The sequence below is a fragment of the Sesamum indicum genome, linkage group LG3 (genome assembly GCF_000512975.1).
Source record: "Sesamum indicum cultivar Zhongzhi No. 13 linkage group LG3, S_indicum_v1.0, whole genome shotgun sequence".
Classification (NCBI taxonomy): Eukaryota; Viridiplantae; Streptophyta; class Magnoliopsida; order Lamiales; family Pedaliaceae; genus Sesamum; species Sesamum indicum.
In genome coordinates, this window is record NC_026147.1 from 18956218 (window position 1) to 18973573 (window position 17356).

At 33.4% G+C, this 17356-nt stretch overlaps 2 protein-coding genes across 2 annotated transcripts in view; both read left to right on the top strand.

The window, feature by feature from the left end:
* The window catches only part of LOC105158797, an 8872-nt gene extending 355 nt beyond the window's left edge, over positions 1–8517 (top strand). Inside the window, exons 2-7 of the mRNA XM_011075669.2 lie at positions 890–1355; positions 2852–3162; positions 3263–3319; positions 7117–7580; positions 7718–8072; positions 8394–8517. Coding sequence (XP_011073971.1) covers positions 1096–1355; positions 2852–3162; positions 3263–3319; positions 7117–7580; positions 7718–8029 — 1404 coding nt within the window. The 5' untranslated portion in view covers positions 890–1095 and the 3' untranslated portion in view covers positions 8030–8072; positions 8394–8517. The remainder of the gene's footprint in view (positions 1–889; positions 1356–2851; positions 3163–3262; positions 3320–7116; positions 7581–7717; positions 8073–8393) is intronic.
* LOC105158798 lies at positions 11716–15566 on the top strand. The gene is made up of 2 exons (XM_011075670.2): positions 11716–11868; positions 14872–15566. The coding sequence occupies exons 1-2, from the start codon at positions 11840–11842 to the stop codon at positions 15428–15430; spliced, it is 588 nt and encodes a 195-aa protein (XP_011073972.1). The 5' UTR covers positions 11716–11839; the 3' UTR covers positions 15431–15566.

The following is a 17356-nucleotide window of genomic DNA, read 5'->3' on the forward strand; positions in this document are numbered from 1 at the left end:
CATGTCATGTGTTTTGGTTTGGCTCCTGTTTGGTTGAATTATGTGGTTCTTGTTTTCTTTCTTGGATTTGAGAACTTTTGCATGTCAATTTGGGGGGTGTTGGTTCTGAGATACGAGCTGGTTTTTCTTAAGTGGAGTGCTTTGGTGGAGCATTTGCTTTCAGTTTCATGTGTGTTGGGCATGAGGAGAGAAGGGAATAAGGGGTGATTGGTGTTGTATGCTTTCCATGTGTTTGTTTTCTGAGCTTGAGTTGGATAATTGGCATGGTTTATGTTTTGGGTTTAGCTAGAGGAAATGTGATTTGCCCATATAAGCTACTATGGTAAGCGTTTTGTAGTGTGGTAATTTTTTCAGTACGAGTGTGGATCATTGAGTATGGGGAGAGTCTGAAGTTGGAAGTCCGTGCTATTTGTGAAGTCGTGAGTGTGGGCCTAATTTAAAAACATAATGAAGCCATAAGCGGGCCTAGGAGTTCCTCTAGCACAAATATGTCCTAATCTGTCCTATGGTCAAGTCAGTTATGGGAGATGGTAGCTCAAAAGAATTTAGAGTGTTGGGATTGTAAATGGAAACTGTGAAAATGAATAGGAGAAAATGCCATTAATGGAAATGTTGAGCAGAAGGAATAGCATTATCTAGTTTATTTATCATATAACTTTTGTCAAGCTCACTTTTTTGTTCTAGCAGGGTGTCAAACATTTAACAAGTATCGAATCACTATTTCATGTTTTGTGTTTCAAATAATTGCAACCTTTTTGTGTCTGATTCTCCTGTGAACTGGCTCAGATATTATGAAATTTTTTAAACTCTTGTATCACACTTATTTTGTACACTTCATGATTCTTAGACTGACTGTGTACCTAACATCTGGGCTTGGATCAATATCTAGTTATTGATTACCGTGAGGATCTATATTATGGAGGATGGGTGCAAAGAATAAGCTGAATTTGTAGATGGGTCACATGTCCCCAGTCAAACTATCTGCTAAGACTGATTAAGTCGGCCAATATTTTGAAGCTGGTCAAAATGTCGACAGAATATTTCATGGGAATGTTCTGAACAGAAAAGTACAAAAGCATCTATCAACCAGAGGATATGTTGAATGAAGGAATTGAACCTTTCAGGGGTGCACAGGATGTTTCTGTTGACGTACTGGAATTTTCACGAAGCAGGGACATCAGGGTGGAGGCAAAAGAAGACCCTGATGCCACTGAAAATTCAAGCTCATTTGCCAACACAACTTCTGGAAATGAAAATATTTCTGGATTAAGTGATGCTGAAGTTGAATCTCAGTTTTTCGGTGATAATGATTTGGCCCCTCCATTTGATGGATTTGGCAGCGTATTTCCAATAAGGTTTGGGTTCTTTCACTTGTATGTATTATCTTGTTTGCTTCCAGAGAAAATACTTTTGTACACTTTAGGCCTGTCTTTCATATGATTTAGTATGGGTCGTTACTGCCAGGTACTCATTTAATGCATTTGTGTTCTCATGTTGGTGAAAACGAGAAATCACTTGGCAGTTGAGAAGATTTACATAGAACATTTTCGGCACTTACACATGTGGAGAAGACATGCTCTATATGTTCTCAACCTATTTTAGTGAAACAGAAAAGTCCACATCTTCTGAGCATTAATTTGAATCACTTGCGGAGTAAATGTATTCTTTGCAAGTCTGTCCAAGAAACAAACAAGCGCAAGCCCATATTTTCTCCACATACATAAAAGCTCAAAACTCTTGTGTACTTTTGTCTAGAACCAAATATTCTTGTTAGTTTACCATTAATAAGAATACATAATTCTATTTGAGAGTTAGGTTAAAATCAAGCAAAAATTCATGGTTCTGGCATACAAAATAAAAAAGGAACACTGAACAAATTTTCTATTGTGCCAATATTTTCATACATTGCTTATTGTTATCTGTCTGTGGTTCCCAATGCTCATGTTCTCTCTGCATATGTGCCTTTTCATTTAGCATCAGGTTTGAAAGGCACCAAATACATGGAATTTTTATAGCTGGTTTCTTGATTGGCCATTTTATTGCTTTGAGATTTACATTTGATAAATGGACAGACTTGTAGCTAATTCTAAGCCTGTTTGTTTGTGTTTTCATTTCCAGAATTTCAGAAATTAGATATAACTACAAGTATTGACTATTGAGAAACCCAAGGAGTCTGTCACTATGATGATATTAGAGCTAAAGTTTCAGGGCATAGTGATCCTGATTTGAATAGAAGCTGAAGTTTACTCATTAGCTGCCTTAAAGGCAGTGGCAGTGCTAGCATTAATATTAATATCAACATGGCTTTACAGAACAAATCATGTTATAATATTACTATATCATTCTTCTTCTCAATCACTGTGCATATTTTTAGTGTAATCATATTTAAATTTTCACATTCAAGTATTGCACTGGCAAAAGCACAGTTTTGTGACATTATTAGTTTCCAGTAATCATGTGGGCAAATACTTAAGAGAGAGAGAGAGAGAAAGAGAGACATCTTAAAGTTCACCATTTTTTCAGAGGTTAGCTGTTTGTTTCTTCAGCTTATACTGCTTACAGATGCTACAGTCTAAACATGGCTCAGTATGCCTTCAACAACAAACCATTGTCTTAATCAAGTATATAATTCATAAAATGTCGTGGGAAGATGATGCAAGTAAACCGATTGGATTCCTTGGTTCTGCCTGTATTCTGAATCTTAGTACACGAACAATTACACAAAAGTAGTATAACTGCCTTGACATGGAGCATTTTTTTACAGCTTGGTCAAAATTGATTCAGAATTTTCTTATGCTACAGATAGCAGAACCTTATTATATTTCAATTGACTCATTCATACTTCTTTCAGAAAGAAAAAATTGACTACTCACTGGAGAAACTTCATACATCCTCTGATGTGGCGATGCAAATGGACAGAATTAAGAATAAAGGAATTAGAGTCACAAGCATCAAAATATGCCAAAGAGATTGCAGTAAATGACCGCAGGAAAAATACGGTATTTAACCAAATAACAGCGGAACAATCTGGCTCGAAGACGCTGCCATTTATACATCAAAGTCAGAGGAAAAGGCCCATGAAGAGGAGGAGAAGAAAGAGAGTTGAAGATACAACTGATGTTGCTTCATATATCGCAAATCATATTCTCTTCTCTGAACGTGGTTTGGTTTCTTTCTTAATGCTATATCATTTACCTATTGTGTTCTTTTAATTTCTATTTCTATGAAAGAGCAAATATCAAATTGATGTCACTCATTGCAGAAAATAAGAGATCTGATCTAGATGGAGTTCCTACATGGGATAACCTTGGCAATTCAGGTGCGTTAAAGCTTAAAAGCACCAATAACTTTTCTTTTGTTTATATATTTCTACATGTTGGATAGGTTTGTTATTTGGTACCTTTAGGTTGTCTGAAGGCTAAGAGAATAGATTACTCGTACTTTGGATTAACTCTCCCTGAGATTGAATTTGATGCTTCGAAGCAAAAATGATGCTTTGGCTATTAGTTTTTCATTCAGTTAGATCCTCTTTCAGTCAAGTAAGTTTGATTAATTCGAGGAATTTTCAGTCAGTTTGAATGATCTTTTAGTAATTTGACCCTTTTAATTTCTAAAGTTGCTTAATTGTTGGTACAAAAGGACCAAATCTGATTAAGCAAAAAAGGATTTGTTTTACTTTGTTAGATATTGATATTTCTTCCCTAATAAGTTTCTACATTGGATTTTTTTCCGAGATTAAGGGACACGATAAAGCCCTCAAAACATGTTTTTCAACTTTGGTTTAGTCCAATTCAATGCATCCATGGGAACATATAAGAACTGTACAATGGTGTTATTAGGCTCATCTGATTATACAGTTATTTATTTTACTTGCATCATATATCATAGTCAATTTGCCTTATTTACTACAATTTATCATATTACAAGACGTATTGTCTCAAATACTTTAACTATTTCTTACATCTCACAAATAAATATTTTCTTAGCTCTTGTTTCTTGTAGTTCCCCAGTTCTTTCTTTTATTCCCAACAAGATCATGCTATTCGACTTTCAGACACATCTACTAAAATATGCACTAACAATTGTGGTAATCAGTTTGTTTTCCTTTTTTCCTTGATTGCATGCAAGGTATTAAGATAAATAATGTGTACTTGCTTCTTTTCGCCCAGATTGATATATGCATTAAGCACACATTTCTGAAGCAGGATGGCTCTACTTGCTCTAAGTTTGTCTTCAATTGAGCAAAAAAGAGATCATTTTCAAACACAGAAATGCCTTTACATAATATGCAAATAACTTTTACGCTCATGTGACCTTTTTAACGCTTCTCCATTGTTCTATGTACTAAACTTTTAAACAAATTGTTGGTCCTCCATTAGTTATTAATCTGAAGAATGTTATTAGCAAATTATATATACCATCCTTCTATAGAAATGCTATTTGCTGTGAGTTGTGCTTATCATGCAGCTTGTAGAAAGCTTCTATTTGGAAATGCAGTTATGAAACATATCTAAGATACATGACCAGTTTGGTGTTAATATTTATGATGCTTCAACGAAACATCTCATTTTTTGAGTAACTGGTTTCAAAGAGTTTCATAGCCAATTTAAACATCCAAATTAGAGATGATGTAAAATTCTTGCTTTAAGCTGATGCCCTTCTTATTGTTTTGCTATATGTTATCTTCTCTGTTTCATGCTATGTCATATACTTCGCACCAGCGGGTTGCCACTTGCACAAATGAATCGCAAACTAACAAGCTTGGGGTTAGTGATGTTTAGGAGCTATAACTATTGCTAATTCATCTTTTACAATAATTAATCCGCATGTGACAAAAATCAAGAAAAAGATCAGAACATTGGCTGTTGTACATGAAATGCTGGCGTTGTTGGCGATGTGTTAGTTGCTGTGAGGGAATGGAAGTGGAAGATACTACAGTACGATGTTTCTGCTGTATTTGGTAACAAAGGAAAGAGACAAAAATATAAAAGAACTCACATCCACCTGCAAGTTATAGGCTTATATCACGATTCCAGTTGTAGGAAAATGATGGAATTTGAGATGAAGAGGGTAAATTACATTTTTGGTCTCTATATATAGCACTTATTTGCTTTTGGTCTTTAATGTTCACGTGCCATGGTTTTGATCCCTAATCTTTACACTTTTTTTGCGTTTTTGGTAACACCATTAGAAAAGATGTTAAAACTAATGGAGTTGGAGAAATGGACGTGTTGCATGAAATGGCCCAGCCGTGTAACATACGGGAAAGGAGGCCAAAATTACACGTTCATGTTGCGCAACCAGGGGGAGAATTGGCCTGTCCATTCCATTACTTAACTGTTAAGCTTTTCTTCCTCTTAAAGTAAAAATGGATCTGAGCTTGTAGATTCAGGGGTTGTAACATTCAAAACTTCCACGAGCTGAAATATAATAGAAATACCAAACTTGGTTCTGCATATAAGGCATGATTGTGTGTGTGAAAAAGTGTGTGAGATACTGTGCAAGAGAGAGAGAGTAACCTGGGGGAGAACTTCGTGCATTTGGGTCTTGAGTGTAATAGTTTTTCTGACCCTAAAAGTTGGCTGCAGATATGACAGGAACGAACGAGTCTTGTGAAAGCGATGCACCCAAAGCAGTCCACAGCAGAAATGATGCATGCTTACTTCACTTCACCTCCATCTTTGTCAGCTGTCAAAAAAAATGAGCAAGGGGATAAAAACAAGGAAGAAAGAATGTTCAGTGATGAGGATGATGCAAATTGGAGTGTGTACATAGAGATTTATGAGAGCCTAGAAGTAAATATTAAATCCACAGTCAAGCCATAGCCAATTCTCCCCTTGGTTGTGAAACATGACCGTGTTCTTCCACACTGCCAGGACATGTTCCTCATGGCTTGACCGTGTAGTTTTGGCCTCCTTTCCCATATGTTACATGCCCAGCTCCGTTACTTTAATACCTTTTTTAACGGTTGGACCAAAAACGTAAAAAAATGTAAAGATTAGGGACCAAAATTATGGCATGCGTACATTAGGGACCAGAAGAGAATATGTGGCTATATAGGGACCCAAAATGTAATTTTCCCAGGATGAAAATATGTGAAAAAGGGAAGTCACAACGAATAAAGTACCAGAGATGGATAGTGGTTGTTGGAGAGGGGAGAGGAGATCAGTGGAGTGGAGTGAGAATGGTAAAGACACATTAAGGTTTCACCAAATTCATTTATAGGCTTTGTTTTACCTAATTGATTTCTAGTTACGGCCTCAGCTAAAAAAAGATATAATGCGTGAGAAAAGTTGGTGGAGATGGAATATCAATTGGGAAAAAAGCTTTTAGTTGTTAAACCCAAAAAGTGGTAGTTGTGCATTTTTAAATTGGATTTATGTGAATTAATTGGCACAAGTTTAAATACTATTACAAACTTGGGCTTCTCGTGTAAAATACTAAAGCAGTAATCTTTTTATGGGTTGTAATTCATACTTATTCAAATAAGTTATATGCTGAGATTTAATTTAGTTTTAAGGAACACTTTAGGTTGCTTTACTCTTGATTTCTGGAAATTTTCGACTCCCTGGCTCATGCCCCTCCTCTTCCTGGTTTATGTCAGTTAGGTTTCATACGACCAACTTATAGAGTGAATGCTACGAAATGAAAACCAAACTTTAAGAACTTATGGTATTAATTGCCTTTGTGTTCAGCTGCAGACTAAATGTAATGTTTGGACGATTATAGATTTAAGAACTTAAGTTGCACTGTTACTTGTAACTTTTAGTACAAAAGGGCCTGGCAATTGGTAGTAGCATCCTGTTCATGGATTCTACTCCTACTTCGAGAAATCATTTGTGGGGGGCTTTAGGGGGTAGGATTATTGGCTCTGTGGCAACAATTCCATTCATAATTGCTACAGAAGAGATTCATGGTTTGTGTGGAATTAATCAATCGTGGTGAAACCATGATTGAAATATGCCTTGGCTATGCGCTTAGTCCTGCATGTGTTATGGTGATGAGGAATGTTTGACTTTCTATGCTAGTTGCATTGATATATTCAAGAAATGCAATGCTTATTTTCGTAGTTTATTAGTGTTTCTTAGGTTGTTTTCAACTGATACCCCTCTGCAGATCAACATACGACTAGCCATGATGAGTTTGGAGTTCATGACGAGACTGTATTTCCTGAAGACAACGATAATTTCCTAGAGCACATCCTTCGCAAAATTGAGTTGGTACACAATCGGGTTCATAAGTTGAAAGCTCAACTTGATGACGTAATGATAAAGAATGCTGGGAAGTTTTCTTCCTCCGAGAACTTGAGCCAACTTGTGGCTGGCGACGTACAGACCAGCTCTGTGCGTAGCCCTACATTCTCTGCATGTAATGGAGACACAGTCTCGGTTGGAGGCCTGTTCACCCCATCTCAGCATATATCAGACTACGATCTCGGTGATTTCATAATGCCCGACAGTGCAGTTTCCAGCTTCGGAGAGGCTATTCCCATCCCTGATATCATTGAAAGTACAGTTGGGCTACTTTCCTCCATTGACGTCACACAGCATCAGGCCCAAGTCGGAGATTCATCTGAAAAGGTAAGACACCAGCAATGCTTTGTTACTACTATTTTAGCCAGCTTTGCATGTAATACGATATTATTAGCGTGTTTTCCCGTCCTATTGGTCAACTAGAACCAGTCTGATAAAGAAAAAAATTTCGGTCATCACTGCAGATTGTGGACAATATACTTATACATAACGAGGCAGCAGAAATAGAGGGGTCGACTTTCAAGTACAGCCATAATCAATCCGCTGAGAAGACTCAGGAAGCAGAAAATAGTGGAGAAGAAGAGAGCAATAAAGCTGTCATTTTAGCATTAGAACCTGACACGGCTGCAAAGTCCTTTGCAACTCCAGAGCAGTCAACTCTGAAATCATGCCTAGCCTCCGAGATTCACTTTCCTAAAAATAAAAGAAAGCGAGGAGAGCGTAAAGCTGGTTCTGGCAATTGGAGCCGCCAACGGCCTGGTGAACCTGACAGCTGATCACTTCAACTGCTACTCCTAACTAAGGAACCAACAGATTCAGGTGCGAAAACTTGTCCTTATTTTGGGGTAGTGTTTTTGAATCATCAAATCGCATGCGAGTTTCTCCAACGACCACCTTTTTCTGTTTTTTTAATCAATCCCTGGGGTATTAGAGCCAAGTTGCTAGATCACAACCTTGACTTCTCGGTGGTTCTGTGACTGATCAATTTGCCCTAATCGTCCGGGTTTTGGGACTCAGAAAATTTAGTTTTGATGCTGACTGAATTGCAGTTTTCATCTATTTCCATTCCATTTGTGTTAGATGTGTAAAATGTTGGTATAGATAGTTGGTTGCTAATGTACTCTTTTATGTAAATGGCAGTTTCCTTAATTTGCTACCCATGAAGTTGAAAATTCATGTTGTACAGAGCAGCCAAGAACTGGTCAAACTAGCTGCCTTAAAGGTTAAAATACTGCTACTCTCAACTGCATGTCAATGTATTTTGCTTTGTTAAAAACACTACCTAGGAGCTTATGCATGCAAGCAGCTTCAGGTTTCTTTATTTGTAATGTATTCTGAAAAATTGCCCAAGGGTTTGGGAATTGGGACTTGATGTTGGAGGTCTTGGGTTCGAATCCGAAATGTTGAAGACACGAAAAAGTCTTATACCAACCTCAACTTGTGTCCAACAATATTTATATATTAAATTTAAATTATATTTTAATATAATGATAATTCATTAGGTGTTTACAAATAATAATATTTTTTTTTTAAAAAAAATATACAAATTAATTAAAAAAAGCATCAAGTTTTGCGGGTTAAACCCGCTAATTCTGGGAATAGGGCGGTTCGAGGCAGGATGGGGTGGATATCGTGTCCAATTACTGACGGGGCAAGGTGGGTTCAAAATCGGGGCAAACTGTTCCCGAGTTTGGCCAAAATCCGGCCCGTTGCCATTCTAAGACGGTAGAGTTTATTTAGGTTTAATTTTTTTTAGGCATTTTAATTGAAAAATAATAAAAAAATATAATGGACTTACTTTGTAGCTGTAATTAACATAAATATTAATGACAATAAGGATAAAATTAAAAAAGGAAGGAGAGGGAGCACAAGTAGGTAAGTGGGTGTCATTAAACGCGAATAACAAAATCCAAGATGTAGAACAAGAAAATATTATTTTTTTAATATATAAAAATTCCCCAGTATTATTATTTTTTTTACAAAAATGAGAATCCCAAAATCAGGAAACGCAATCATCATGTCTTTTGGTATTTGGAGTTGCTTTTGGTATCATTGATTGAACACCATTTAACAAAATTAATCATCATGCCTTCCATTACTAGATAAGCCTTTTTTCTTCCCTTTTCTTTTGATAGAGGGGTGTTATAATTTTCCTTTTTTAGGTTTGTTGTAATTATACGTAAATTTTTTATGATTGAAAAAATTAAATCTAATATTCCTGAAGTTTGTTTCAATCTAACAAATAAATCTCTTCGTTAATTTGTTAATATTGACAAAAAACTCAATGAAAGTTGATATTTATTCTCGATTGACTAATTACTGACTTATTACGGATTAAATAATTTTTTTCGAACTAAATTATTCTTATAACAGTGAATAGTGTAATTACACAAAATTTCAAGGGAGGGGCGTGTAACTATCCCTTTGATAAATTAAGTTTGACAATTCTTGATGTCAAATCTAACCACACGAATATTTTTTGTCTTTTGAAAAATTATAAATTAATAAAAAAAAATAAGAACCCTAAATATATATTTGTGTATCCTACATTTTAACGAGCAATTGACTCGAAATGGATCTTATGATATACTTGATGTCCTCAAACGCCTGACTGTAACTAGATCAGTAGTTGACGCAGAATTGTAAAACTTGACAAAGCTAATGAATATCCGTCCTCTAAATTGAAATTAGATCAAAAAGACACCTGATACATAACCGAAATTCATACCTCACATCACATCACGTACAATCATTAACTTTGATGTGGTCACACAAATATTAATTATAAATATTAGAATTTTACAATAGTCGTTAGTGACATTATTACAGGATTGGATTTAATGTGGGCACACTATAAATATATATATATTAAAATGAAATGAGATATTACTTTAATATAAAATATTGGGAAAAAGAAGAAGTATATATTATGATTGAGGGTGTGGAGACATAGAGGAAATCATGCAAAAAGGTGCATCCCTCTAAGTGATTGATTCAAGTCAGAGGGCACGAGCAAATAGCAATGTAGCAGCCTTTTAGTACATGCACATATGAATTGTACCAACCAATCTTACATGCTCATAATCATCACATATTACCATGTGATTATTATGATATATCACAACTATTTATTTTATTTTATTTTTGGTTCTTTTTCCCCTTAGATATTGAGACAAGTGAGTGATTTCTTCTCTAAGAATTAATATTTTAAAAATTCTTTCATGGGTCGAAATTAATATTTGTGTTGCTTATTTATCTTTTTAATTATTTTGTTTAGATACTTTTCTTTCCATTTTTTGAGTGTAAAATATGTATATGTTTGTAAAGGATTGATATTTGACCAGTCTTTTTAAGAGGGGTGAAATCGTGCGAGTTGCAAGATGCAAAAAAAAGTTAATGATGAGTAAGTCGGAGAAATAGTATTTTTGGTCTCGTGATTTATGGTCTTTTCACTTTTGATCCCATTGGTTACGAGATTATAAATTTTGGTACCATAACTTTCAAATATTGGCACTTTTCGACCCGTAGCATGTTTCCATTAGATATTTAACGAAAAATGCCACGTAGCCGTTTAATATATGGAACCAAAAGTGCTATATTTTGAAAGTTATGGGATCAAATAAGAATTTCGTATCAATGAGACCAAAGTGTAAAGGTCCTAACAGATACGTGCTAATCACCTGCCTTTTTTGTTAAATATCTTGTGAGAAGGTGCAATAGAACCAAAAATGCTATTTTATAAAAATTAGGGAACCAAAAGTAAAAAGATCTTAAGTTAAGGGATGAAAATTGTTATTTTCCCAATAAATCAGTGGGAATTAGGCGCGTTCTCATTATTGTGTTGGAGCTCTATTTTAAAATAATATTTTCTTATATACATTCAGAGGGTGTTTGGGCGGGCTTAATTTTTTTTTAAAAACGAGCTTATAAGATTAAAAAATAAAAGCTTAGCTAAAAAAATTAAGGAGTTCCAAACTTATTTAAAAATAAATTATAAATTTGGCCTTACTAACATATAAGCTCCATAAATTTATTTTATTCAAGAATTTCAATTTTTTTAAAAAAATAAAAATTAATATTTTTAAATAAAATTTTATGTAAATAAATATATCCAAACACCTTCTTAATCAAATATTCCTATGCTATTCAAACTTCAATCTCTCTCACTCTCTTGTCCTACTTTTTCTCTTATTTTGATGTTGCTATTATTGAATTGCAATTTTCATGATTTTGAGTGAATAATAGAAATTAAGATGTGGATATTTTTGGAAGGCCAAATTAGTAATTTCAGCAAAAAAGGGAAAAAGACTTAATTACTTTACCTTTGAAGTTTGAATCTCTTTTTCTTTGTGTATCAATCAGTTGGAATCATTTCTGCCAAAGCAAAAGTGGAGCATTTACTATTAAACAAAAAAGGAGATCAAAACTTTTAAAAATTTCAAAAAAACCCCATATTTGCCTACCTATATTTCACTCACAAAACTTCCATTCTTCCTTCCTTCCTTCAACCCCCCAATGACCATCTCTACTCCCTCCCTCTCTCTATCTCTCTCTCTCATACTCAAACACACCTCTCTCCTTTGTTCATGCAAGATCCAAAGAACTCACACACAAGGTAACACCTCTCTCTCTCTCTCTCTCTCTCTCTCACACACACACACACACACACTCACACTCACACTATGTGAGAAAATCTTGTAGAAAAAGGGTTGCAACAAATTTTAAGCTTTGATGATTGAGTTTTCAGCTTGACTAAGTTCACTTTTTTTGTATTTTCAATATGCTTTTCTAAGTGTAAAATTTGATGAAAAACGAGTTTGCATGGAGCGTGACATAAATCGTTAGAGGATTATATAGTCGCATTTGTTTGTTTAGACATGTTTAGTGCCCTCTTATTACAACCCGCCGCTATTTTCTTGTGAAAATACGAAAAATTATAGGTGTAATGACTAATTTTACGTATACATCATAAGAGTCAATGTGTCAACCAAAGCATTCGTGTTGCATTTCTACACCGCGACTTAGGTGACTGGGTCATGAGCTTTTAAATTTTAAAAAATATCTTATAAAATGTTCGAAATACCATAAGATACTGAAAAGTGTTAGTAATTAATTAAACTTCGAGCAAAAAATTTGGGTTAAATGTTCTAACATCTTAATCCTACATAGGATTCTTCTTCTTGGTTTGGAATGTAGTTTAGTGTAGTATGACTAGACACATTATTAATAATATCCCTACTTTATTTTTTTTATTATTTTGATTAATTCCAATGATTGCAGTGGAAAAATTTAAATAAACTCGAAATATCTCTTTTAATGAACAGAGTTGATGTCAATTCAATTAAATAGTTGTTGACAATACTCATGCAGTTTCCATATGGTAATCAATTTATATTATGGTAAATTTAATTGATTTTTTTTAAGTTAGATTTAATTACACAAACAATCCCTATCATTTATAAAATTATAAATATACCCTTTAAAAAAGTGTCAATGTGATTTTTCTCAAGTGTCGATGTGAATTATAATTAGGACCGCAAGGGATATATTTATAATTTTTGCAAAAAATAAGAAGTATTAAGGGGTATTGATGTAATTGCTTTATTTTTAGAGCAAATTAAGCTTACTTATTGGGACTTTGGGCCCGGAAATTTCTGATCTGTATTGGTGCTTGGGCTTTTGTTTTGGGGTTAACAAGGTTGGCTTTTGGTATGGGCTTCAAAATTATACAGTTAATTTCAAATTCTTTTAAACATATATTTAAATTAGGTAAATCAACGACCTCTCCTAAAATTTGACATAATTACAAATACTTCTCGATATTTAAAAAATTATCAATAATTCCTCTAATTTTTGACATTCCCCTACCAATTAGCCCATTCCGTTAGTCTCGATTTTCATCTATTTTTTGTTATGAACTAATCAAAATGCCCTTGTAGATCAAGAACTATAATTTTATTTAATTTTTAAAATTTTCTAACTTTTTCGTTGACTAGTGGATAATTTTTTTATATTTTTGGAATTTTTTTATCCACCTCATTCAATCTTTTTTATAAATTTTTATTTTTTTTTAAAAAAAATACTATAAGACATAGTCGACAATTACATATCTCCACCAAAAATTACATAATTTCATCAAATATCAGAGGATATTTATAATTTTTTAAATAATAAAAAAATATTTATAATTATGCCAAATCTTAAGGGAAGTTGTTGTAATTTACCCTTTAAATTATGATAGTAGATTGGTATAAATTAAATTTACCTCTGACTTAAGTTTTGATCTCTTATATATAGTTTGGGTTATTTAATAAATTTGAACTACAAAAATAGAAAAAAAAATTGTGACTTATTATTGCTTATAAGAGTTAGATTAAATTCAATTTATATGTAATATATATTAATGACATGACGGTCGTATTTTTATTTATTAATTTTATTTTAAGTAAATTACATCGACACATACCTGATTCGGTCTAATTACTCAAAACCCCATGTCACTTTTAATTGACTTGCGGAAAGGATCAAAGCTAACATTCTTTTCCCTTATAAAAATTGACAAATCCAACATTATGACAGGTTAATTAAAAAAAGAATTTAAAAGTCTGATTCCATTAGATGACTTTTTAAATAACTCTAGAACTTTCTGGAGATAGGAACACAGAAATAGGTTCATAATAGTTTCTTCTCAATATAAGATGGAGTTTATTTATTACTATTATTATTTGCATATATATATATTTTTTTTGAATTAATAGTATTTTATTCCCTTGAAATATCACAAATATCTCTAAAAAAAAATAGCATCGTCACATCTGGAAAAAAATAAAATATCTCTTATCAGGGTTCCTGTTGCCCTTTTCTCTTAAAGTTTAGAGGGTTACGTTGACCATATGTCATCTTTTGGTAAGAGAAATTGTAATATTAGTCCCGTAATAATATGAATGTGGAAATTTTAGTCTTGTCAGAATCAAATTTGGCTTAAGCCTTGGAATTTCACAAAAATGACACATTAAGAACAAAATCCATCGCAAATTGTAATTTTACTGGAGTTTGGGGCTCATGTGATGGACACATCCCAAAACATCAGAGTAAATTTTGCAATTTTTGACGGATTTTGTCTTTAATGTGTCAATTTTTTTAAGTTGTAGGACTTAATTGTCAAAGTTAATTAACTCCAACTGGAGTTTTATTGACACCCGCAATACTAATTAAATCAAAAGTACATTGCATCTGGTGTGTTCCACTACGACTTTAGGTTGATTAAGTCGAGAAAAATTATAGCTTTGAGTACAATTTTAATCATGTTAGAATTGAATTTGGCAATTAAGCACAATTATGAATAAAATCTGTCAACCATCTTACCACCACAACAACATTATCTCACGCATAATCACACCTGATTTAGTTGGCGAAGTTGAAGAGTGTATAAGATTATTAATTCAAATCCTACTAACAATATTAATAACAATTATTAACAATAATGTTGATTAATTATCGATATTTGATATTTATAGTTAGTAAATCAATTATTAATTATAACTTATAAACGATCTAGACCATGATGTTATTGTAATTGTTTCATGTTCATGTTGTTAAATATTTGTGTAAATTATAGGAAGCCTTGGTACCAAAGAGCAATAGAGGTGGCAACATCATGGAAACCCCTCCAAAAACAACTTCAAACTCCCACAAAGAACAGCAACCTCTGCCGAACAATCTCAACACCGTCGCAGCACACCAACCCTACGAGGAAGCTAAGGAAATGCACGTCGACGAGGGCGGCAACGGCAACGGCAACGTCGCTCACTCGTGTCTTCCTGTGTGCACCAATCTCTTCCTACATCGAGGTTTTTCAGGCCGACGTCGTCGTCCCTCCCAGGAGGAGCTACAGCTACCCGAGATCGAGGGCCTTCACCGGCGCCCCAGCAGCAGCAGTGCATGATCAAATCCGAACACAGAGCGCAAGAATGAGCGTGGAAGGGAGGAAAATATTCCGGGGAAAATCCCTGACGGACGACGTTCTGATGAGGAGGTTTGTGGTGGAGGAAGAAGCGATGATGCAAGTGAGGAGGAGGAATGAGATGGAGATCATCAGGAGGAGAAGTGCAGTGAGGAAGAGGAAGATTGGGCCAAGTCCTTTGAGTAGAATGGTTTCGGCGGGGGAAGAATTATGAGTCATTTTTTGGATTGATTAATTAATTCTTCCAATTTTTATGAATTAGGGTTGTGATGTTCCAAATATTAACTTGTATCAATGAAATATGTGTACCATTTTGTCTCGTACTTGAAAATGGGGTCAAATCCAAGTTACTCCACCCTCTCAGAATTCAAATAGGTACAATGTTTTTTAATTAAAAAAAAAGAGTTAAAAAGACACAATCATTTAAAAATCGATCAATTGCAATGAAATTTTATGAAATTTGATATAATTATCAACATCCTCTTATTATTGTTTGATGATTATAAAAAATATAGGCTAGAATCCTTTTTTTTTATTATTATATTGATACATAATATATGTATACTTAATTGCATTTATTGTCAGTGTTTTTGTTGTACCCACCCTGATATACGGGACAGTAAATACAGTTAAACCTATATATATTCAATACATATTTAGTATATTATTATTATTTTCTTTTACCACTATCTCATATTGTAAATGAGATAGATTTACTTGGACTGGGAACGAAAGAGTTGGACCTCTTCCAACAAATACAACTCTAGGGGTCCAAACCCTACTTACTGACAAAAAATTACTGAAAAATTCAATTCGTTTATCACTGAACCAACAATTTGTTGGTTATATTCTATTGATGTATATACTTAAAGAAGTGCATATATATAAGGGCTTCCTTGAGGTTTAGTATACTATACGTAAACTCCTTGTGATTCGAAAAATTATATTTAGTATTATTGAAGTTTGCTTCTATCTAATAAATAGGGCCTCTCAAAATTTATCAATTTTATAGATACTAACAAAAAGAAAAACTCAATGAAAATTGAGGTTTACCCTCGACGACTAAGTTCTGATTATTGCAGGTCAAAGAAAATTTTTACGACTAAACCACTCTTATAAGGGTGAAGATACACCTCACCATCTGTATTAATGTCTGAAGACGTATAGGGATAGTTTGAACATAAAAAGATTTATTTAACCTATAATAAGTCGGTAATAAGTCAATAGGAGATAAATATAAATTGGTTTAATGCAATTTATCCTCCTGTAATATTGCAAATAAGCAAATTACCCCCTATGAAAAACAATAGCAATTTACCCCCTGTATTTTTTAAATTGAAGCAATCTATCCCCCTGTCTAGGGAGGTAAATTCCTTAATTTTAAAAAACATGAGCTAAATTGCTACATTTTAAAAAAATACAGGGAGTTAAATTTGCTATTTTTTTTATAGGGGGAATAATTTGCACAGTTTGCAATATCAAAAGTGCCTAAATTGCATTTTTCCCAATATGAATTTTGATCCACTTTTTTGTTTCTTTTGTTAATATAAACAAATTCGATAAATTTTGATTAATAGTGAGACTTATTTATTAAATCAAAGCAAATATCAAATATATTAAATATAAATTTTTAAACAATAAAGATTTATATATAATTATATCAAACTGACATGTGGCCGGTGTGATTATTCCTATATATAATAGAATATTTGGACTTTTATGGAGTGTATTTTACCTACCTGAGCGAAGTTTTATTCAGCGGTTGCAGCTCTGAGCCAAATCAATTTTGAATTTGCGTTTGTAAACCTTGAAATTTGGGGTTTTTGGCTAATCTTAATCTTATAAAGTCAACTATTCCAAAAATTTATTAAGAAAAATTATCTTTTTTTGGTCATCAATTATTTAAAAAAAAAAAATAGGCCTAACTCACTTTTTTATTTTCTCAAAGTATAGGTTCCAAAATTTATAAATAAAAGTCCTTCTTACCTTAGTATAATTTGTTTATCCTAAATAATTCAGGGTAATTAAGGATGATTATTAAGGATTGGTGAGTGTCAGTTGCTAATTAATTCATGGTAATTAATATGGCTGATACAATAACCTATATGAACCGTTCATTAAAAAAACAATTTATGTGAAT